This window comes from Macrosteles quadrilineatus, unplaced genomic scaffold, assembly GCF_028750875.1.
Source record: "Macrosteles quadrilineatus isolate MER2022 unplaced genomic scaffold, UCM_ALF_1.0 Scaffold_1__1_contigs__length_201487025, whole genome shotgun sequence".
NCBI classification, from domain to species: Eukaryota; Metazoa; Arthropoda; class Insecta; order Hemiptera; family Cicadellidae; genus Macrosteles; species Macrosteles quadrilineatus.
In genome coordinates, this window is record NW_026542594.1 from 79,318,473 (window position 1) to 79,344,552 (window position 26,080).

At 34.7% G+C, this 26,080-nt stretch overlaps 1 protein-coding gene across 3 annotated transcripts in view; it reads left to right on the forward strand.

Annotated features, from left to right (window-relative positions):
* LOC128983652 (metastasis-associated protein MTA3) overlaps nt 1-26,080 on the forward strand; it is a 206,468-nt gene that overhangs the window by 21,017 nt on the left and 159,371 nt on the right. For all 3 annotated transcript variants that reach the window (XM_054403025.1, XM_054403026.1, XM_054403027.1), the window contains exon 3: nt 20,328-20,421. In XM_054403025.1, the coding sequence (XP_054259000.1) occupies nt 20,328-20,421 (94 nt within the window). The remainder of the gene's footprint in view (nt 1-20,327; nt 20,422-26,080) is intronic.

Below are 26,080 nucleotides of genomic sequence, written 5' to 3' on the forward strand. Positions count from 1 at the left end.
ACTTCGTTTAGTTAAATTTTCAGTTGGGACAAACATATTCTGTTCTGAGCTGTGATATGGCTGTTTACCTTTTAGCCAAGTTGGTTCAAACACGAGCAAGTGGATTTGAGAAGTTATACCTCCGCATTGGAACATTTCACCTGGCAAAGAACTGGCTCAGTGTATTAGGTCAGTACATGTTGGATTCTGGTTTCTCCGATATCTTAGTAGAAACAGGAATATTCGGGGAGAACACTGTGAAATCCATTTTACTTGGAGCGCAGTATAATCGTGGAATTCGTGTTCATAAACTAATGTATGAGGCATGCAGAAGATTTCAGTTAAGAAGATTCTTTGAAGAAGTCGGTGAACTTACAGATTTTGAGGAAACACAAGACTTATTGAAACGGCTACATGAGGCTACAATGACTGGTGATAGCGACGCTTCTATTTATTTTGAACTCATACAAGAAAGAAAATTTTCCAGTTTCCTTCACATTATGTATTGAATAACATCCTTTCTCAACCCGACATTGTGTTTTTTGTTTTTTCCAAAGACGACACTCAAACCATAACCGAAGTATGGACTTTAAAAAGTAACCATGTAGAGGCAGACACCAGGATGTTCCTCCATGTCCAACACTGCCTTCAAGAGGACGAACGAAAGAAAAATGTTCTTATTCATAGTCCTGACACTGATGTGTTTGTGTTAGGCATACGATTTTGGGATAGTTTTAAACAAATTGGTTGTCAAGGTTTGTGGCTAACTGTTGACGTAGGAGCTAAAAAAAGAAGTTTAAGTTGCCACAAAGCAGCAGAGGTTTTAGGACATCGGACAGTTACAAATTACATCTGTTACGGTGCAGTGCTCAATTATACTATTGGGAAAATTCTTTAATTGCTGAAATTGAGCCTTTAGATTTATCAAAGTACGGATTTTTCAATGATAGCTCTGGAAAATTACGCCCTCTACTTATGGAACTGACTCCTACTCCTACTACGTTACTTCAACCATGCAAATGCAAAAACTGTTCCAAGGCAACTTGCAGCTGCTTTTCCGGCCACTCTTCTTGCTGCTCCTATTGCAAATGCTACGGAAATTGCAAAAACCCGAAAAAACCTGTGTCATACATGGAAGACGAAGATGAATTCGAACATGACATTTAATAAAATATTGTTTACAACGTTAACGAAGTGTACAAATTACATAATAAGGAATTGCACTTGAAAAAGTAAGCAGTACAATTTGACAATAGGCCTACCTTTTTATTTTTATAGATATTTAGTTTTTTCAAGTATGTACAGTAATTTGATTTTTGTTGTATTGTATAATATACGTAGTATTATATGTATTTTGTTGTGTATTTGTTGTTTTACCTTATTTAGCGTAAAGTTTATATTTTAAAATAAAATAATAAATTAAACATATAACTTTTTAACAACTACACTGATCGTCGCCTGGCGCGGCGGCGGCGTCACCGTGCAGTAAACCTCGTATAACCTTGTCGAAATGTCAAATAAATACTATGTGATGTTGATTTTTAGTGCATAAAACCCACAATACACAATAACACAATACTATTTGTTATTTGAAGGTTTTATTATTATTAATTAGACGTTATTTTGAGTTTAAATTCAATAAACTAATTCAAAATGTTTAATTACTGAATTTGTATAGCAGATACGGGTTTTTCTCTAGTAACATTTTTTTAGAGAATAATATTTGTAATAGAATGCCGTTTATAGCATGTTTCTATCGAGTCTAGTTCGCGAGTTATGAGCGCTTCTTTAGAGCGCGCCCCCCGTACTTTTCCCCCCTCCCCCCTAAGTTGTGCACCTGCTGGGAGGGCGGCAACATCGCTTTTGCTCATCTCCAAGTTGCCCCCAACAACAATCAAAAGTCAAAATGCGTTACACTTTCAGTGCATACTCAACCCCCTATAGGTGCTGGACTACTTCATGTAGCAGCAAGCGAAACTAGGTACTCATAAAACATAATGTTAATTAAATACATTTAATTGAAAATCAATTCAGGCAAATGGAAATTCGCTTAGTTGGCAGGTTTGCTGCGGTGGGGGTATTTACTAAAGTTTTTTTATCATTCTTTTCAAAATAATACATTTACATAGTCAGCAGGTTTGCTGCGCGGGGGTATTTAGGCTTACGGGTTCAGTAGTCTATATTGCGTCAAAGTTCAATTACTTAAAGTTACGTTTTTTGTTGCAATGCAACATCTTCCGAGCTGGCAACAAGTCAAAAACATCAAATTTTACTCACGAAAAAGTAACATTAAACACGAGACATTTACATACATGAAACAACACGATAGTGCTACCATGACATGGCAGCAGTTGTAGGTTTGACTGCCTACAACCTCCGCTGTATAATGATTTTAACATTGGCTTTATTAGTTAGTTACCAAGTAACTATGTTTGGTTGAAAAAAAGATAACATGGAAAAGTAAACAACAGACTTATAACTTGTGTTTAACAAGCCATCTACAGAGTAGCCTATAGCAAATTACAATATACAGTACAAAGGGAAAAACATCAGTTGTTACTATTGAGCAAAGATTACACTGAAGATTAGGCCTACTGGATATAGGGGAAAATAGTTCCGATCAAATACTAATTATTTTAATTGGCTTCTCACCTATCAAAACTTAATCACCGAAGTACTGAGGCAATTGTTAGCAAACTTTGATTTAACTATAAAATGCAAAGCCCTCACTTTTGACTCACTCACTCACTCACTCACTCATCACTAATTCTCCTACTTCCCATTTCCCTAGGAGGCTGAAATTTAGTACACTGATTCTTTAGGCATTAAATGGGAAAACTATGTAGTTTTTATTTTGATCGGACTTTCGGACTCCGCCCCAGTTAGTTTACTACTTCTTTCACAATTTCCTATGTCCATCCCTTCCATTCTTTCCATCCCTTCTCATAGCATTTCAGTATTGAAGATAAATTAATCCAACTGCTACAAACGGTTTCCAGTTCCCACACTGCTCGTATTTACTACTTCCTTCACTTTTTCCTACGTCGCGGACCTGTTTCCTTACCTTCTCATGGCATTTTAAGATTGCAGATACCTTAATCTAATCGTCATAAACAGTTCCCACACTCCGGACAGCTCGCCTTGACTACTTCCTTCACCACTTCCTACGTCTCGGACCTGTTTTCCTCCCTTCCCATAGCATTTTAGGATTGCAGATACCTTAATCTAATCGTCATAAACAGATCCCACAATCCGCACTGCTAGCCTTTACTGCATTGTATCGAGTAATCTTCAGTATAATCTTTGCTCAATAGTAACAAGTGATGTTTTTCCTTTTGTACTGTATTTTGTAATTTGCTACTATACTGTGAGTAGATGGCTTATTATGAACACATGTTACAACCTCCAATTTTTTTTGTTTACTTTTTCCTTGTTAATTCATCCAACATGGTTACCTAGCAACCCATAGGACTAATGTTAAAAAAATGTGACTTTCAGTTTCATTTTTCTACGTAATTAGATTTTTGTTGGCAGTTCTAACTGCAGTAAACTCATTTTTAGGCCATAAATAAACTATTTACAACATTTGAAGAAAATCGTCGAAGGCGTTTTCGAGATCTTTGTGCAAGCAACAAGCATACATACATACATACATACAAGCCAACATTGCTCATGTAAAAGTATAGGATTGTTTTAAATTTAAAATTAAATTTAAATTTCTATTTGTGTTTGGTTGAGGAGAAAATAAGAGATTGGTGAGCAATGGTTTTTGGTTAAGCAAAATTTGCAAATGATAGATATTAAGGCCGAATGGTCCAGCATGAGTTGGTATTTAAGGCTCAGCATGAATTTTGTGATACAGTAGTTGTTTTTGTACAGCGTTTTTGATTGGTTTTCACTCATGTAAAAGGTGTTCCCATCTGAGTGAGGTAGGCACGTGCTTTAGACAACGGTTCTTTATTGCGGTGACTTAAGTTTAGACAGCATGTGAGCAGGAGTGGGACGTTATGAGCAATGCGTTAAGCCTTTCACAGCATTGCATGCGATCAAGCAACTCACACAAAGAAATAATATGAGATTTAGGCTTTTAAACAAGAATTCATAACTTTTCCCTTAGCGTCTCGGGTATGGGACGCTGAAAACTCGCCCAGAATTTGGATACGATGTAATTGAGATACCACAAAATATAATTGTTTTGGCCACTTCCAACAATATTTAAGCAGCGATAAGATATTTACAGAAAAGGACGCTGGGCAAAATAGTTATCCTACCGAATTTTGTAACAGTCTCTCTGTTAGCGGTCTACCACCTCATATTCTCAAGCTCAGGAAAAGCGTAATTGTTATGTTAATCAGGGATCTTGATACGTCCTCAGGCTTGATTCAAGGGTTTATGTGTGTTAAAAGAATGTATTGAGTGTGAGGTAGTCTGGGTTAATCAGTCATCATGACAGTCGGGAACATGGCGGGTGGCGACCTGTACTCGCCATTCGACCCCAAAGGGTTAAGGACAGTCGTTAGGATTCTTTGGAAAAGTGCTAAAAGAACCAGCCTTTTTTAGCGAATTTCCCATATAGGGAATAAGCTATTACCCTAGTACTCATGGTAAGACCTGGACCCGGAACCGAAATACTGTTTCGTTTTGAGGTCCCTAGAGGCCAAAAACACCATCCGTTCAAATTCATATATATATATATTTATATATGTGTCCGTTAGCGTGATAACTCAAGCAAAAATCATCCGATTTTGATGAAGTTTAATGTGTAAACCTATGTTTATTCTAACGAGTTCGCGAACCAGCATGATAAAAAAAAACAAATAAAAAAACAAACTTTTGATAGTATGGGAACAGGTGTTTATGGGGGGTTTTATGGGGTAAAAATTGGTTTTTCCCATTTTTTACCCTAAAAACATAAAATTCTGGAATTTCTTTCCCAACCATTTAGAGCTTAAAAAAAGAAATAATTTAGTATATTAATAATTAAGTATATGTTGTATGCCTAATGGTTAGGGAGAAAATTCCAAAAACTGTAAATTTAAAATTCCCATGTTATTCTTAAAGAGAAAATTGTAAACTGTTGTTGTTTGCTTGTTTATGAGCATATTTTGATCGAATTTGGAAAATGCGTTAATTTTATACTAAACTATTAACATTAAAAAAACACCTTTTTACCGTCCCTATTGCAGCAAACCTAGGTCACTCGTTAAACTGATGCTACTGTATTTAAATAGGAAATAAATGTGATATTTTTAAGGAGACATTTTAGTGTAAATCCAATCGGTGTACTTCGGCATTCGGAAAATGGAAATTCGCTTAGTACGCAGTTTTGCTGCAGCTGGGGTATTCATGAAATACATAGTACTTGGTGCACGCGGGTATAATTTACAGATTTTTAAACAACCATAATCAGTATTGCACTACAGTATATAGAAAATCAAATTAAATCTGTAAAATAATTATTTAGTCTAAAGAAGATTAAACAAACGAGAATATTTTACAAAAAATGGCAAATATAACTAACTGCGAACTCATAGGCTTTCCACCATCCCTACCTCTACTAACAAAACCAAAATACCCAAAAACGCCAAATAAAAAAGATCAAAAAGTCCTGCTTCCCCTGTCTCTAGATTGTGCACGATTCCGTGCAGGTAGGCCATTAAGTACATAAATGTTGGAAAATAGAAATATGAATTAAGTCTAAAATTACATCTACATTCCAAAAAGATCATAAAACACAGAGAGTTCCAATTTTAAAGTTAGTCGCCTTATTAATTGGCAATAATTTTTGAAACAGTGGAATTAATATACTTAACTTATTCTATGTTTTACATTTTCATTCTAAAACAATCATAAAATACAAGCCGTTGCATAAGAAACTTTTTAAATTGGCATATTTGAAAAAGGAGACTTATATATATATATACATATATACTTATAAATAGTTAAAGTAGTTCTGCAATCAATGTTTTCTCTAAATATAATAGTTTCTGAGATAGCAATGGCGGGCATTTTATGCATTTTTATGGATTCATTTGAAATTTATTGTATGTAGCCATGTATATTTTTATTTATTAACTCCTCTTACTTAAATCAAATCAAATCAAAATACTTTTATTCCAAAAAGTAAACAGTACAATAGAACAATACATTACATTGAATGATTCCCCCGGATAGACTGTTGATCTGTGATCGGGGGAAGAGTTTTTATAAATTATTGTTAGGCTATAAACAAAGTATTGAAAATTTGTTCGATGCAGTTACCTGCAACTACTAGAAATTAAAATACCCCCGGCGCAGCAAACCTGCCGACTAAGCAAATTTCCATTTGTCTGAATTGATTTTCAGTTAAATATTAAGGAACGCGGCAGCGTTTCGCCCCGCCAAGTCCCCCAGCGGTACACAGCTGCTGCAGTGATGACGTGACAAAGTGGCTTTTTTACTCGTCTATAGCTCTGAAGAAACAAAAGCTATTAAAATAATAATTCATCTACTGGATAGGGGCACTCATTCTCAACAAAATAAAAAAAAGAATTTAAAAAACGGCTGTGTTTGAGCCAGAAAAACTAGTTTGAAAATTCACAAATTTTCCGTGTTCTCCTTCTTCTCCTTGAATGTTGACGGACCTACAGCCCAAACCACTGGCTCAATTTTAATGTTTTTTATGTTGTTTGAAAGCCCTTAACGTGTAGATGTGCCTTTTGAGGGTCTCAAGTCGGTGCGTTGACCCATAAACCCTTGGCAAGCCCTCAAAGTACGATTTTGGCCCATTTAAATAACATGGGATTAAAATAAAAACAAAAGAAGGACCAGCTGCGATTAAATCTCATTTAATTTAAATGTTAGAAAAATTCATAGGAACAGCTGAAAATTATTTTAAAACTTTTATAAAGTATTTTTTTTCCAGGTATACCGAATGATTTGAACTACTTACTATATAAAATTACTTAGAGCAGTGATATTCCCCGATACTTTCCATTGAAAAATGCAGTGTACCGATGGTACACTAGTACAGCAGCTAGTCATTTTTAACAGTTTAATACTACTTATTAAAAAACATATGAAACCTAGGAACTTGAAACTTAGTACTAGTACTAAGTTTTGTTTTATGTTTTGATACACTAAAACAAATAAAACAATCGAGAAAATCACTCTACATATGTTAAACAAGCAATTAAAAAGTGATATGTAAATTTAGGATAGATGAGTTTTTCAATATTTGTTTTGTTTGCTATTTCTAACAAACTTAATCTATTTGATTACATTTTTACTTCTCTAATAAGGGCTCAATTTACACTAGTCTTTAGATGTACGGGTTTAATTATCAGAACACTTATGTAACACCAACGCATTTCATGTTGTTCAAGATGACCATTGATGAAATTTGAAACTGAGTTTAAGCCCAGGGGGTTTGTTAAATAGTAATTTTGGTACGTGTGTCAAAAAGTTTTTAATCGGTTTAAAGCAGATAAGACCAAAAATGTAGAATTTAGTTCTACACAAACAATATTTTTGAAATTAAATGAGATGTAGTTGTGCCGTGGTCTATATATCAGAGGAAGGAGGATTTTTATTTTAACTGTTAATTTTCTACAAAAATAAATAAAATCTAACAAAAAACCACTAAGTGGTAACACTTTCCCCGCCAAGTCAGCAATCCAAAAAAGATAATAAATCATAACTTTTTCCGCCAAGAAAAACAATGTAATGTATGTAAGTTTGGCAACTTGGCGGCAGACTTTTGGTCGATCACTTTAAAAAATACCATAAAACTAGTTTCATTGAGCAAGTATCTCTCCCATTAGTACATTGCTAGGTGAGAGCTTATTTTACAAAATTTGACCTTATTTGTGCCACATTTTATAAACTCGTAATAGTGATGGTTTTATATTTACTGATTACCTCGAAATTATTATACTTAGTTGGACTAATTAATTAGAGAAGTTGATTTGTGAAATTATCCACGAACGTAACTTCAATGAAAAAAACCAAGCAAAAGTGTGCCGCCAAGTTGCCAAACTTACATACATTACATTGTTTTTCTTGGCGGAAAAAGTAATGATTTATTATCTTTTTTGGATTGCTGACTTGGCGGGGAAAGTGTTACCACTTAGTGGTTTTTTGTGAGATATTTTAATAACATTAGGTTTAACGAGTACCTAGGTTTGCTGCTTCAAGGAAACTAATAAAGTGTGTTTTTGAGTAAAATATTGATAGCTTAGTACAAAATAAATCAATTTGCCAAGTTTGATCAAAATATATCCATAAACAAGCAAACTACATTTGACAATATTCTTCATAAGAATAACATGGGAATTTTAAATTTACAATTTTTTTAATTTTCTCCGTTACTAATAATCGAACAAAAATACTTTTATATACTAAATTATTTGTTTTTTAAGCTCTTTAAAAAGGTCTAAAGAGAAATCAGGAAATTTTGTGTTTTGAGGGTCAAAAGTGAGAAAAACCAATTTTTACCCCATAAAACCCTCCGTAAAGCCCTGTTCCCATGGTCCGATCATGCTGGTTCACGAACTCATTCAAGTTTATCCCGCTTTACACCTTTACACTAAATTTCATCAAAATCGGACAAAAATTACTCAAGTTATCGCGTTCACGGACGTATCTATATATATAATACGCTAAGCCAATTTTTGTAAACAGAACTCCTCCCTCATTTTTGGACCGATTTTGATGATTAAAGTGTCAAAAAAATGGCCCTGATCTGTAGTTTTGCAAAGTGTTTTTAGTTTTTAAAATCTTTATTAGTTTGGGCAGGATCTTTCATCAAAGTTATGTTTTCTCCCACAAGATTAACATGGGAGAATCTAAATATTTAATTGGAAACTTTGTCTCCACTAATTTGAGAGAACGGCTGGGTGTAGAAACTTGGTAAGGGTCTCCAAAGAAAGGCCTTGGTCTGTAGATGAATTATCAAAAGAAACACGAAGTAAAGTCCCTTAGGGCTCTGCCCCAGAACCCTTTAAAGAACCCCTTGACAGATTTGTTTACATGTTGGCCATGTGAATAATAGGTACTTTTTAATGAAACAGCTGTTAATTTTTAAATTGTGTTTTAAACAACACACATTTATTGGGAGTTGCTGAGTTGTCCAAAAGAAGTATTTGCAATGTTATTTTCCGATTTCAAAATTGATTTTCTTCTGTATCATGTCATATTTTGCAATATAATGTTCCATTACGAAATCAGTGGAAATTCCTTTCATCACAGAACTCTTACAATAATTTCTTATTGAACTATCTAATATCTGTTGTACGGGTTGTTGTCTACCTTTTTCACCACTTTTGCCTATATTTTATCATATTCTACAGATCATCATAGGTTCATAAGATTATTGTCATACATGTTTTCAATCATTGGAAAAATATTCGAATGTGTAATACGATACAAAATAATACAAGTGCAGAAGGACACGTTACTCCTTTGAGCCGTGTCCATACTTTGATAAATTAATAGTAGTTTACAGCACCTGGATAAAACTATTTACAATATTTATGTAGAAATATGTGCACGATTTAGAAAGTAAGCTGTAAATCTGCAATTTGATACAGACTTTTCAGAGAGGTTACTTCGATTTATTCATTCAGCATAGTGAACTCATAATATAAATTCAAATTTATTTAAAAAATTGAAATCTTATTACACATTGTAGTCTGCTGTAGAACAAAGAATAATATTACAATAAATTTTGCAAGTTTGTTTAAACCTAATTATGATAATTGTTATATAGGTGGTTTCTTACAATATTACAGTCCAACCTCAGTATAACGAATCTGAAGGGACCGAACTGAATATTCGTTATATCAAGGATTTTGTTAAAACGAGGTTCGTTATATAGAGGTTAGGTTTGCAGGAATTTCGCTAAGTCGAGGTTCAGAACCAGCGTCGGTCAATATAGGTCGGGATTTGACCTCATTAAAATACAATTAAAGTAGCATAGGCTACGCAACAATACTTTACAGTACAGTGTTTACATTGTAAAGTAGAACCTAAATTATCCGGCAAAATAAAGGGGAGGGATCTTGAATATTGCGCAATCATGACAATGGCTTTGACCTTGGTACAGATTAAAAACTGCAAGTTTAAAATCACAGCTTGTTCTAACCCTCCTAAAACCTAGCCAAACACTGTATTGCGTAGTCATAAACCATGTAAAGAACAAAACAAAACAGTAGAAAGTTTTGTAAGCTAATGCTCGTGATAGGCCGGTAGGCTACTTACAGTACAGTACTGATTTATCACAACAGAGGAATGTCAATAATAATCATTAACTATAGCATTGGTGTTGCTAGTTGAAACAAATCGTATTGAAAACAATAAATTATTAGATAAGTCATTATAAAAGTGTATAATCATAGCCAACTTAAGGATAATAAAAAACACTCGTAAAAGGAATGTTAAGATAACGATGTTGCTATTCTTTCTCTTTGGTTTTGTTTTTATATTCTTTCTTAGTTTTCTCTTTATCCGAAAATTGTACAATTCACCATAGTTATCCCATATCGCCCAATCACAGCTTACTAAACATTACGTCGTCATCAGTCCTCAGTGAATGAAATCAGTTCAGTTCTCAGTTGCAACATAGCGCGCGCAGCGACAGCAGACAAAGATGTAAAACGGAGCAGACGAATGTTAGCGCAAGCGATGACGTGACCTTTCCATTTCATTTGATAAAGAAACAGATTTTCCCAAAACAATACTGGGGTGGGGGATTTGTTATATCGAGGGAAAGACGTAGACAATTCGTTATGCAGAGGTTAAATTCGCAATGTAGAGGTTCTGACAATGATAAATTCGTTATATTGAGGTGTTTTATTTTAGCCGAAATCACGAAACATTCGTTAAATCAAGGTCGTTGTTTTGGTTTGTTCGTTATGTAGAGGTAAAATATACATTGTGTCTTATGGAGAGATCTAGGGGATTAAAAAAAAATTCGTTATATCAAGGAATTCGTTATATCGAGGTTCGTTATATCAAGGTTAGACTGTAATAGAAAATTTTATGGCTGTTAAAGATATTAAATATAGCACTTGATTTTCCAAATTGAATTTCTTCCAAAATTTCTCAACTTGTTGAGGAATTGTTCCTCTTGATCCATGAGTAGTCCATATACTTCAAATTTAGACATTTTATATTTCTCCGAATAATAGGGGATAGTTTTCTTATAAATATTTACATTTTCTTCATGGACTTCCTGTGGCTGATTTTCATTTGTCTCAAGACGAACTGGTGGGTCTATAATGAGAACAAAATCTTTCTCCTTGTCTATAACAATGATGTCACTCCGCCTCACAGAGCCCTCTTCTTCTATAGCCGTGACCTCTTCATAGACCTCGTAACTTTTCTTTCTGAATTGATCAGCTATGATTTTTCTAATGGTATGGTGGCGGGTATTTCGTAGAAGACTACTAAATAGGCACTTTCCAAGGACGTGGGCAAGAATTTCAAGAATAAATTTCTCAGATACAGGACAATACCTGCACTGGTTCCCGTCCCTGGATCTCCCATGAAGACTTCTAAGAGGAATAACGTCTCCGACCATTTTCAAATATTGTTTGAACTCAGCTTCTGTGAGGCCGCAACCTCTAGCCAAATTTTTATTGATCTTGTTACATTCTTTGAAAAGAACAACCCCATTCCCTTTGTATGGAAGTTTACACCAATTTTGATACTCTTTTGATACTCTACAATTTTGAAGTCTCGTAAGGTTTCTCGCAGTATCTTGGGTTTTGATTCGATAAATTCAATACTTAAATTCAATTTTTCTAGACAAAACCTAATTTCTTCATCAAATTGACGAATATTAAGTAAGTAGGGGTTTCCCGTTTGTTTTAATACGCGTTCTGCCATCTTTGCCCCCCTTCCCCCAAGTTCTCGACCACCTGAAAAGTAGGCGACATGCGTATTTTTTATCACCACAGTCCATATTACAACTATCAGCAAAGATATTTGATATTACTTCTTTGCGACACTCACAAATTAATTCTACTTTCGGTACAAAAACTACACGAAAAGTCCATTTTTACATATTTTATACAATAACTTGTTTATTTATAGAGATACGACATCGGACTCAATAACCATTATTGTAGTCCACATTTTTAGAATCACAACGACGTTTTAACCGATGTTCTATCTTTTACCGTTTTCGAAATATCAGCGTTTTAACGCATAGCGCAAACCGCCATGTTCACCCCCTCCCCCCCACCTTATCGACCACTTTTGAAATAGGCGACATACGTAATTTTGATCACCACAGTCCGTATTACAATAATTAGCAATAACATTGCGTACTACTTTCATGCATGCTCAAACCCCCTCAGCTCCTGGACTACTCTGCAGCCGCCCACCCGATACGCGCGAGCCACCTGCCAATCCTGCGTTTATACACAGCAACACTGCTACCCTCCGCCTCGATAATGTCTGATGGAAGGTTACGGTATAAAACATGTGCTAGATAGAAAGCGTTCTTGTTAGTGGAATTGAGGAATGATCTAGGTAAACAAAAGCCAAAATTTATCCGGTTTCTAGTGGGATAACAATGTGATATTTCTGTAAATATTTGTTGACTGTTTGACTTTATAAACAGTGTTATGAATTACTGTTCTTAGTAATCAGCTGAAGTATTTATTTACTTGTTTTTTGTATTAGGGATTTGTTTACCTTTCCAGCTATGTAACAATTTAAGTTTATTAAAGCCTTATTTTCTAAAAAGGTTCAGTTATTCACAACAAATTTAATAAACTTAAATTCTTACATAGCTGGAAAGGTAAACAAATCTCTAATACAAACAACAAGTAAATAAATACTTCAGCTGATTACTAAGAACAGTAATTCATAACATTCTCCCCCTCAATATTAAAACAATGTAATCAGCGAGGTAAAGTAAAATAGCAGAAAATAAAGTATTCAGTACTATAGATTTAAAGGAGCTTTACCATCAAATATCAATATCGAAACATGAAAAATGCTTCACAGCATTTGAGGCAGCAGGAAAACTTTATCAGTTCTGTAGGGTTGTAGGGTTCCATTTGGTGTAACAAATGGTGTGTCTGCTTTTCAGCGCACGATTGATAAGATTATTTCCACTGAAAAACTAGAAGGGGTGTGGGCTTTCATTGATGACATAACCGTAGCCGGAAAAACTCAGTCAGAACATGATGAAAGGCTGAATAAATTCTTAAAGGTAGCTAAGAAATATAATACTATTACTCTAAACAATGAGAAGAGCAAATTTTCTCAAGACATAATATCAATCTTAGGATATCAAATTCGCTACCAGTCTATGCAAGCAGATCCAGAGCGTCTGAAACCGTTGTTAGATTTACCATTGCCAGTTAATGCATCTCAATTAAAACGTGCATTAGGAATATTTTCTCACTACTCAAAGTGGGTTCCTAAGTTCTCAAACAAGATTCGGCCTCTGATTGATTGCAAATCTTTTCCTATATTGCCCTCATCTTTGCCAGCTTTGGCTTTTCAGGAAATTAAACAAGACATAGGAAAATCAATACTCACCGTGATTGATGATCTTTCTCCATTAGTTGTGGAAACAGATGCATCTGACTTCGCTATCCCTGCCACGTTAAGTCAAAAGGGTAGACCTGTCGCTTTCTTTTCAAAAACATTGACAGATTGTGAAAAACACCATTCGTCTATTGAGAAGGAAGCCCTAGCCATAGTCGAATCTCTAAAGAAGTGGAGACATTTCCTCATTGGGCGACATTTTATATTAATCACCGATCAACAGGCTTTGTCGTTTGTGTTCAACAGTCGGCATACTAGTAAAATAAAGAATGAGAAAATTACTAGATGGCGTCTTGAGTTGTCACCTTATTTTTTTGACATACAGTACAGACCAGGTAAAGAAAACGTCACCGCAGATGCATTTTCACGCGTTTGTGGAGCTGTCACAAACATAAATTGTGATGACAAGCTTTTTGCACTTCACCAGTCACTCTGCCACCCTGGTATCACTAGGATGTACCACTGGGTAAAAAGTAAAAACCTCCCTTACTCGGTTGAGGATGTTAAAACAATGACAAACAAATGCCCAATGTGTGCAGAGATTAAACCTCGTTTCTATAAAACTACAAATGCTCACCTTATCAAGGCCACAAAACCTTTTGAGCGACTTAATGTAGATTTTAAGGGTCCTTTGCCATTTTGCACACGAAATCGATATCTATTGACAATAATAGATGAATATTCACGCTTCCCTTTTGCATATGCATGCAGTGATATGTCCTCAAACACAGTAGTTCGCTGTTTAGAAAATCTATTTTCAATATTTGGAATGCGAAACTACATTCATTCAGACAGAGGGACATCTTTTCTTTCAAAAGAACTCAGAGACTACCTTCATGAAAGAGGAATAGCCACCAGTCAAACGACTCCATATAATCCAGCAGGAAATGGCCAAGTTGAAAATTTCAATGTAACATTGACGTACAATGATTAATATCTATAAAGAAAACCCTCAATAGATATTTCTATATAAGTTTGCCCAAAGACTGTTTCATGATTAATAAATAAACAATCATATGTTTTTCAATTGTTTTGTTAAAAAAAACAGTAAATAGTTTAGTGTGTTGTTTTGTTGAATAAAATAAACAGGTACCTAGTTTTTGTTAAAATTTATTTTGTCATTTCTAATGTTTGATATTAATCGTCCGTGATATCAAAGGAATTGAATCACGTACAGTGACGACATAAATTGGCGACCGTGACAGGACTTTTAATTTAGAAATGGCAAAATTAGGAGTTGAAGAATTAACAACTGAAATGCTAGAGAAAGGCCTGGAAGAAGCCTACGAGCTTCGATCACTGGTAGGACGGAATACCCAGTTGGCAGAACAAATACCACAACCTGACCCGGTGAGTATTCTACTGTCCAAAATTTTGGAGAAACTAGATATCCAATCTGAGAAACTTGACACACAGTCGGCAGATATTAATAGTAATATGTCAACTTTTATGGAACAAATTTCTCAAAACTATTCAAAATTAGACAATAGAATCGAATCATTGGAGTCAGATGTTGTGATAAAATTACGAAATTAGAAACAAATTTTGTTGATAACTCTGATAAATTAAATGAATTGGAAACTAAAATTAATTACATTGAAACTAAATTTAACAATAAAATGCAAGCTATTGGAACACAGATATCCTCACAGGAAAAGACAATTACTTTGAACAATCCAGAATCCCAACTATCATTCATGCCTACTGTAGATCCCAAAATTATCAAAGACAGCCTACCGGAATTTCATGGGAGGTTGGAGGAATGTCCCACAGCGTTCCTAGCTACGTGCGAGTCTTTGTTAAAACGGACGTGTATACCGTCAGAAATATATCTGCAGATTGTGAGCCAACAGTTGAGGGGTTCGGCAGGTACTTGGTGGCAAAACATTAAGGGTCTAAGTCTAGAATGGGACACATTCAAACATGAGTTTATGCAGAGATTTAATTCAGAGGCTGTCAAAGCATTAATCACTAAGAAATTCTTGACGGATGTTCAACCTAGTGGCATGAGAGCTGGGGCATTTGTTATTCAAAAGTTACAGTTGTTTAAGAGAATGAATGATGGTGGGAGTATTGACGAGAGTGTTACTTATATTATAGAACTTTTACATGATAAGATTAGGTCTCTAGTTAAGGTAGCTCAACCAAAATCATTTGACGAACTCAGGAGCATAGTAGCTAAACTAGACGAAGAGGTAAGCTTTTATTCCTCAAAAACCAGAACTTCGAACCCTGATAACTCCTTTAAATGTTATCAATGTGGGCAAACTGGGCATGTGAAGGCCCGTTGTCCGGAAAACTAGACCAGAACCGTTCTAATAGGGACGAGAATGGTTCTAGAAAAGTTTCTAAGTCCCAAAACTACCAGTCAGAAAAAACTTATATTGGTCAAATTTCTAGTGAGAGTGTGGGTAATCCCCGCCCGGCAATTAGTTTACAGATTGGTGACAAATATTATACTGCAGCCCTTGATACTCAAGCATCACATTCGTTTATTGGCATGACGGTGGCTAAATTGTTAAAACCTGATTGTCCAGACGGTGTAACTGTTGTCAAAGGTGCAGTACAAGATATAAATTACAAAATCGAAGGATTTACTTTTCTTGAAGCCAAATGTTCTCAAGAATATATTCAAATTCCAGTAAAAGTGATTAAGGATTTAATCCCGGAAATCATCCTAGGGCATGATTTCCTTGTTAAATACGGTGTGTTGATAGATTACACAGCAAATTAAATATTTTTTTGGCATTAAGAATAGAGTTAGATTGGGATGGTTAGAGGACAAACACTTTGATTTGGGAGCAGAATTAGAAAACAACGTTTTGGATGAACTGAAAACGGGAATTTTGGATCTCAATCAAAGAACAGACTTGATTAACTTACTCAGTATCTTTCCAGAGGTAATTACAGACAGAATTGGGTTCACTACTACGGTAAAACATATGATCTCTTGTAAAGATAAAACACCTGTCAAACAGAAACCTTACCCTCTTAACCCCGACAAACGGAAGTTTGTCATAGAAAAAGTAAAGGAAATGGAAAATCAAGGACTAATTGAACCATCGTCTTCAGGATGGGCTTCACCAATAGTATTACCCAAAAAGAAGAACGGAGACTACAGACTTTGTGTGGATTTACGTCAAGTCAACAATAAAACTATTGCTGATGCTTACCCAATGCCTGATCTACGACATCTGATTAAGCAAGTTAGTGGGGCCAAAGTATTTAGCACTTTAGATTTGAATTCTGGCTATTGGCAAATAGAGGTAGAAGAATCATCTCGGCCTATGACCGCTTTTTCAACACCAAGGGGACTATATCAATTCCGTGTTATGCCCTTTGGATTGAAAAATGCCCCAGCAACATTCATGCGTCTGATGGACAAAGTTTTGTCAGGTTATGTTGGTGAATTTTGTCAAGTTTATTTGGACGATATACTAGTTTACAGCAAAACATTTTCTGATCACTTGGAACATTTGGCTAGAGTATTAGAAAGATTGAAAATTCATGGACTTACCTGTCAGGTGAAGAAATGTCACTTTGCGTCCAACTCAGTAGAATATTTGGGTCATGTGTTAACAGACAAAGGATTAGAGAGGCAAACTGAGAAAAACAAGGCTATTGAAGAGTACGAAGCGTAAAGTTCGACAGTTTTTGGGCCTGTGCGGTTGGTACAGTTGTTTTGTACCTCATTTTGAATCCAAGGTTTCACCTCTAACTGACCTTCTTCATAAAAATAAACCTTTTAAATGGACCGAGACGGAAGAGAAAGCTTTCAGTGAGATAAAGAGAACCATCTGTGACTCTCTGGGATTAGCTTATTTGGACCCCAGTCGGGAAATATGCTTACAGACAGATGCCAGTAATGTAGGTCTTGGGGCTGTTCTCTTTCAAGAGCGGATAGAAGGAGGCAAGGATATCATTGAATATGCAAGCAGGAAACTTTCCCTTTCTGAGAAAAGCTATTGTACAGCTGAAAAGGAGGCTCTAGCGGTAGTGTGGGCAGTAGGGAAATTCAGGGGGTATCTCGAGGGAAGAAAATTTAAATTATTCACTGATAACTCATCACTACAGTGGCTAAACAAAGTATCCGGAACCAAGTCAAAACTGATGCGATGGTCCTTAATTTTGGCCGATTTTGACTTTGAAATACATCACGTCCCAGGAGAGTTAAATCAAGCCGCTGATAGCTTGTCAAGAAACCCGGTAGACAGTGGTGTGATATCCAAAGAACTCATGGAGAGGGAAGTTCCAGTCCCAATGAAGTTAAAACAGATTGAGCCTGTTCTTATGGTGGCACAACGGGAAAATTGTGACATTGACTTGGAACTGATAAAGAAATGGCAGAATGAAGATGCAGCTTGTAGTAGAATGAAATCCTGGATAACCAAACGTTACACAAATTCTGAAGCTGTCCCATTCCAGTTCAAGACATGCTATAAGAACTTTCGCTTGGAAGACAGTATACTTATGTATAAATCTCATCCATCAGAATCTTCTCCTGTGATTGTTGTTCCGAAGTCTCAGGCCGTAAGGATTCTAGAGAAGTACCACGACAGCCCTGAAGCTGGCCATCCAGGACAAGACGAGACCTACACTTCGATTCGGCGTCGTTTCTTCTGGGTAAATATGCATCGGGACATCAAGAACTACGTCCAATCCTGCACTATCTGTGCCTGTACCAAGGCCAACAACCAAAAAGCTAGTACAAGCATGAGAGGACGTCGGCCACACCAGCCGTGGGAGGTTGTTGCTCTAGATCTTATGGGACCATATCCCAGAACATCTCGAGGGAAGACTGGAATTTTGGTGGTGACAGACCTTTTTACCAGGTGGGTCGAAGCATTTGCCATTCCTGAAGCTACATCGGGAAGAATCCTACAGCTCCTACGAACAGAGGTCTTTAGTCGGTATGGTTATCCACGATGTCTTCTCACAGATAATGGCAGTCCGTTCACGTCAAAACAATGGTTGCGGACTTTAACTGAGTAGGCTATTGAACACTGGACAACGCCAATATACCATCCTCAGGCAAATCCTACTGAACGGAGAAATCAGGAGCTTAAGAAGCTGTTCAGGATTCATTTGTTCGACAAAGAACATACCAAATGGGATCAACACTTGCATGAGTCTCTCCTGGCCATCAGACAGCGAGTGAATCGCGTCACAGGGTTCTCCCCAGCAGAACTTTTTCTTGGTCGGGAAATAAAAAGAACTGGTGATTGGAACTTTATGCATGAACAGTCTCCTGAAACTATGAATTTGACTGCATGGCATGAAGAAAACGCAAAACAAATCAAACGTATGAATCGACAAGCCGAAGAGAGTTCGAAGAGGGAAGCAGAGAGAAACGATGTACCTGAAGAGCAGGACCTGAAACCGGGTACGTTGGTTCTTCGGCGAAACCATCCCTTGAGTAATAAGCTTAAAAATGTGCATGCAGGGATGGCACGGAAATGGCTTGGACCATTTGAGGTGGAACACAAGCTAGGGAAGGGAGTGTACCTCTTGAGGTCTGATCCACCAATTAAGGTACACATGTCGGAGTTGAAAATACTCCCACAAACTCTCCGTGAAGCAACTCAAGCCGAAGATAATGAACTAGAAGCAGAAGACCATAACGATGCCTTACCTGGTTACAACTTAAGGTCTAGAAAGAGGAAGATTTAAAATATATATTGAGGGTTTTGGGGGGGATGATTGACGTACGATGATTAATATCTATAAAGAAAACCCTCAATAGATATTTCTATATAAGTTTGCCCAAAGACTGTTTCATGATTAATAAATAAACAATCATATGTTTTTCAATTGTTTTGTTAAAAAAAAAACAGTAAATAGTTTAGTGTGTTGTTTTGTTGAATAAAATAAACAGGTACCTAGTTTTTGTTAAAATTTATTTTGTCATTTCTAATGTTTGATATTAATCGTCCGTGATATCAAAGGAATTGAATCACGTACAGTGACGATATAAACATTGTGGAAAGCAACCTTGTTAGCTCTGAAGTCCAGGTCACTAAAGGTAGAACAATGGGAAGTTGTACTCAATGATGGATTGCACTCCATAAGATCTCTTTTGTGCACTTCGACTAACAGTACGCCACATGAAAGGTTTTTCATTCATCCTCGGCGATCCCTCAATGGCACCTCACTGCCAGCTTGGCTCATAAAACCAGGACGATATTCTTAAAAATAAATGTTCGGCCATCAAAATTTGATCCTTTAGTTGAGGAAGTAGAGTTGAGGAAGTGTGTCCGTCCTGTACATATATGTGTATTATTTATTCACCCCATGACGCAATGCAAATGAAGAAAACTCGTGTTAAATGTGACAAGACTATAGTTTAGTGTACCACTACGCACCTGACGATGGAGTCATCTCCGAAACGGCCGTAGTGGAATATTACTCCTGATTGCGTTGACGATAAGAACTTAGATATTATTATCTTATTTTCTAAAAAGGTTCATTTATTCACAACAAACAGTATTAGTGATTTAATGAATAGTTGCCTAATATTCAATACTGGAAATTCAATAAAGAGTTGATCTGTTGGATATAGGTGTGTTTTTTTAGAGTTTTTTTTTTTTATTTAAGATTTCTGTGATACAAACTAAAAACTAAAACTTACTAGGTGGTACCATAACCTCCTCTCTAAACCCAAAATGTGTTGTTAAGATGTAAGCTTGTTTCAAGTACTGAATTCTTTGGAAAAGTTGTTGATGATTTGCAGATTTCAATGTAGGCTATAGGCCTATATAATTTTTTGTAATAAGTGGTTTCAAATGCAATTTTTTTATTTTCAGACTCCTAATGGTAACGTAGAAGCCAAAGTGATGTGTTTCTTCAGGCGTCGAGATCTTCCTAATACGCTTATAATGTTAGCTGATAAACACCAAAGTAAGTAGTTAATCTAGACTTAAATTACTAAAAAATATGTAGGTACAAACTTTTAAGCTAGTATTCTCATAATTTGTTATAGAGTTATCTCGTTAATCTTCTATTGGAACACAGTAGTGTAGGTGTAACATTTTTTTTTATTATTATTTTTTTTAATACAGTAGGTACTATTGTGCTGTTAATACAGTAGGTACCGTACTCTTGTGCTGTTATTTTAATCCAGAGCAAAATTTGACATTTTCATAATATGCTGTTTCTGTGTATAAATACATTTTACATACTAGGGTTTGTATCAGTGTTGCAATATCTGAAATTTCAAATATGGCTTAGTACTGTAGGTACCATTTTCTTTTTTACAAATGCCTACTTTTGTTTCAGAATTTTGCTTATATATCCGACTTCCCAGGGAATTTGGTTTAAAATGTTAATGCAAAAAGGAATATCTGAAATTTAAAATACGGCTTAGTACTGTACCATTTTCTTTTTACAAATGCCCACTTTTGTTTCAGAATTTTGCTTACATATCCGACTTCCCAGGGAATTTGGCTTAAAATGTTAATGCAAAAAGGGGTTTAGGATTAAATATAACCGAGGTGTTAGCCTGTCCTACGTACTGGAATCGAGTAGTCAGTTAAAACTGTGTACAATTAAGAACAGCTAGTTTACACGTATAAACACAAAATATTTTCTTGCAGTTTTAATGTGAAAAATCATCTTGTAAACAAATGTTGCGTGGCCAAATATGTTTTTATCCCATCATAGGTCTATACGATATGCATTTTAAATTCGATAATTTTACAATAAAACAGCAATTGTGACGATGTGAAAATCGTTGAAGTGAGATTTGTGGCTGATTTGCACACTATAAGTAGCCTACAGTAGAGAGAGTAATAGAGTAATAGTCAATTGAGAAGTGTATAGGTATGGAATGATACCTTCTTCCATCGTATACTTGCCTTTTTCATACTTATTACTGTATCACCACAATACAATTACTCATACTATACACAATTTCAAGTAGCTCTGAATATTATTAGTTATGGGGTAAAAATGGGGTTTTCTCATTTTTGACCCTCAAAACACAAAATTTCCCAATTTCTCACTAGACCTTTTTAAAGATAAAACAAACAAACAAATTATTAAGTATATAAAAGTGTTTTTATCTTTTTATATGGTTATGGTAACGGAGAAAGTTCAAAACATTGTAAATTTGAAATTCCCATGTTATTTATATGGAGAATATTGTAAAATGTTGTAGTTTGCTTGTTTATGGATATATTTCGATCAAACTTTGCAAATTTGTTTTATTTTATACTAAGCTATTAATATTTGCACAAAAAATACACTTTATTAGTTCCTTTGTAGCAGCAAACCTAGGTTCTCATTTAACCTAATGTTTTTTAAATAGATTTAGGCCTAATAAAAAATTAATTCAGACAAATGGAAATTTGCTTAGTCGGCAGGTTTGCTGCGGCGGGGGTATTTTATTGAAATGTTGATGGCTAAGTATGAAATTAACAAAATTGCCAAAATATATCCATTTTTCTCCTTAAGAATAACATGGGAATTTTACATTTACTATTTTATTAATTATTTTTGTATCTTTTAAGCATACAATAACACTTTAATATACATAATTATTCCTTTTTTTTAGATCTACAAAATGGTTTGGAAAGAAATTGAGAAATTTTGTGTTTTGAGAGATAAAAATGGGAAAACCCCATAGATCCCCCATAAACCCTTGTTCCCATAGTCCGAATATGCTGGTTCACGAATTTGTTTGAATAAACGAAGGTTTATACGTTTGTACCGAATTTAATCAAAATCGGATCATTTTTGCTCGAGTTATCGCGCTAATGGTGATATATATATATATATATATATATATATTTATTTGATTAACGGAGGAACATTAGTTAGACATTTTTAATGACACATATCTTTTCCATATTTATATAGAACTAGCTGTTGTACCCGTGCTTCGCAACGGAGAAGACACTGAAGCAAAAAATTTGATTTTGAATTCTGTTGTATACAATTTTTACACATTCCCCTTTGGTTTCAGAAACATAACTCATTTGAAACTCTTAGTTTGAAAAAATATCTTTCTTTTAAGGCTTTCTTCTAACTTATAAGGCTACATAGTACGAATGATATGAGGCGCTGATGCTTTTATGGAAATACAATTCAATTTTCAAATGATAAACTTACTTAGGATTTATCATTTATTTCGTTGAAAAACGTACATATAAAGTAAATAAGGAAAAGTAATCGCACAACATAAAGCACTGTGGAAAAAAATGAGTTTATATTAATTTCACATTGATATGTTTGACCGTATCTACTGAGCTTTTTTCAAAGTTCAGTCTTTACCTGCAGATCATTGTGTATACATCACAATAATAGGCAAATATAAACTAATGGAAAACTTGTATTACCTTTTGTTAGAACGCCAACCACTATTTATGTTAATCAGGGCACAAATTTCATCAATTTAAATAGAAATCAACGACATAATACATAACAGTTATTATTTTAACTCGTTCCATAGCTCAAAACGTGTATGTATTTGCATTAATTTACATCATCATTTAAAACATTGAGTAAAGAAACATAGTTACGTTAAAGATATTGAATTAAAGCAGTGTTGTAAAAACATAACTACTAAGGAGGTTTCTGTAAATGTAAAAAAGTGAATGTGAAGTCAAATCAAACTTTATTGTCACAAAACGTTTATACATAGCTTAGCTACAAAACAGGTGACATTGTCAAAATTATAATACCTAAAAACATTGTTGATCATCTTACATTCTATAGTTAAAAAATTAAATAAAAATAAAAAATAAAAATACTGACTTTGATTTAAAAATAGTTTACAACAAATACTCATTAATATGGTAGTAGTTTTTTTCTATTAAAAATTTTGATAGATTCTTTTTAAATGACATTGTATTGGCTATATTTTTTAAACCTTGTGGTAACTTATTGTACAGTTTTTCCCCCATGTATGTTGGTGTCTTTTCAATGAGACGCAGACGATGGATTGGTAATTGAAAATTATTTTTAAACCTTGTGTTGTATCTGTGGTCAAAATTATCATTTAATAAATTTTCATAGTTTGTTTGTACCATTACTAAGGTTTTGAATATGTATAAATTTGGAACAGTTAAGATGTTTAATTCCCTGAACAGCGAATTACAAGATATCCTAAAATATGAGAATGTCATTATTCTTAAAAACTTTTTCTGTACTTTAAAAACTATTTACGTTCTTCCAAAATGTAAACATTGAAACTTTGGAAGCCCATGGGGCGTAGCCCAAGAGAAATATGGGTAACAGGAATAGGCATACTGTATATGTTAACCAGGTATATAAGTTACCTTCATATAAAACTTTATTTCAATCGGTTCAGTGGTTCTTGCTTTATAAAGTAACAGACAGACACACAAACACACACCATCTCATTTTTATATATTAGTATAGATAGATCTAGATAGATATATAGGCTTAAATTGATTACATATTGGGCAAGACAGTTCTCCAATTTAAAGTATATAGTTCATGAGTCAAAAGATGACCACGCAGATTTATGGACTTTTTCGCCTGACAGTAGGCACCTTCCTAAGTAATACACTTTTTCCACCTCTCATCCATCAGTTATGGTTTTATACTGGGTACCCTGTTAGCACTTTGATTTTGTACATCTTAATAGGCTATTAATGTTGTGTTAACTGATCTTATTTGCAAGGTTTATTTTCATGGTAAATCCACTTCTTCATTAGTCGATATTGCTGTGAATCAATATTTTGGATACAATACCAAATTAGTTTTGGACGCTTAATCATTTAACAACTCAGCTTTGACAACCCTCCTGTCTGTAAGAAATTACAAAAAAGTCATCTGTAGTAATGGCCAATAAATATTTTGAATAAGATAAGTTAACTACTTATTTTTAATACAAAAACCAGGCTGAATACTTCTTTGCTTTTAGTGGAGCAAACCACCCAAAAATGTTGATTTAAGAATCGACTAATGTTCATTGTTTTACCTGGACATTTTGAGCTTATGCATTTGTTTGTAGTTACTTAAATTTTACCTAAGCCAAAAAAAGGCAAGTGCAGAGAGTGGGATTTGTTTTATTACCAGTCGGAAACAAATGTTTGAGTGTGAGGGTGGGGAGGGGGAGGTATTGATTAGATGTGAGGTGGTCCACAGACACACACATGCATTTAAATGGAGGCTGAAGCGCCAGACAACCTTTTATTGGTAATTAGTTCTGAATTTTATTTCATCATGGCATTTATTTAAAAGTTATTTTAAAAAATTATAAAAAACAGTTACAACTAAAGCCTTATAAATGACTAAACATTCTTACATCAAACCCAAAATGCAAGCTTTACGACTTGTTGACAACTTTTTGTTGCAATGTATTTTTTTACTAAGATTTGGTCTATAGATTTGTACACTTTGAATTGTGATTTTCCAGTTTATTTTTTGCAAAGAATTTGTTTATAAAATACCCCCGCCGCAGCAAACCTCCCAATTTTCATTTGTCTAAATTGATTTTCAATCAAATCTATTTAAATAACATTAGGTTTAACGAGTACCTAGGTTTGCTGCTACAAGAAAACTAATAACGTGTTTTTTGTAGTAAAATATCAATAGCTTAGTATAAAATAAATAAATTTGCCAAGTTTGATCCAAATCTATTCAATTATAAAAATCTAATGGTGTCTGTCTGTACGTGTATTACTAATAGGCGCAAAATCTACAGAACCGACTGAGCTTAAATTTTACATAAATATAGCTACCATTCCAAGGATGGTAATAGGACTGGACTATTCATGCTAAGATACTGAACATGGGCTTTGCTCCTTTGGCTTAAAAAATTCTGAGGTGATGATTTTAAAAGTAAACATTGATTGGTCTCCATGGCTGCAATGAGAACAATCACAGTGTGTACATTTGCTTTGACTTTTCAATGTAAAGAAGAATGAATGTCAAATTGCGTATTTTCACAATATCAGACAGCTGATCCAAAGAAATTAAATATAATATTTTACACAACTATGTGGTAGGTTTATTTAAGGGGAGTCCAACGTTCCTATACCATGCATGTTAAATTGACAAACTTTAGGTAGGCTACCTATAACTCTTAGGATACTTGACTTATCACAATGAAACTTTGCATGCTTGTTTATTATGGTCTATTTAACACTGGAGATGAAACGATAATAATACGCGTACTGACAATAACAATAAAAGCTTGTTTGTAAAGCACATTTTTTTTTCAGATTTATTTATTTATTTGTTATTTCTAACACAATTTTTGCCTAATCTTAATATTTTTAGGTCCAAAGCTGTATTATGTAATGACCAAGAGGCTGTGAAAATTCCATAATGATATCTCAAATGGTTTTAGAAATATGCGTACCTAGGTGAAAAAAACTCAGCCTGAGCTATCGCAGAAAACCTGTTATTGTCAGAAATCGCAGGGCACCAGGCACCAGTTCAAACTTCTTTATTCATTATTTTGTACAATATATACATCGAATAGTGTCAGGTTGTACAACAACTCAAACGAGCCTAAGTAGTCCAGCATCTAGAGGGGGTTGAGTATGCACTGAAAGTGTAACTCTTTTTGACTTTTGATTGTTGT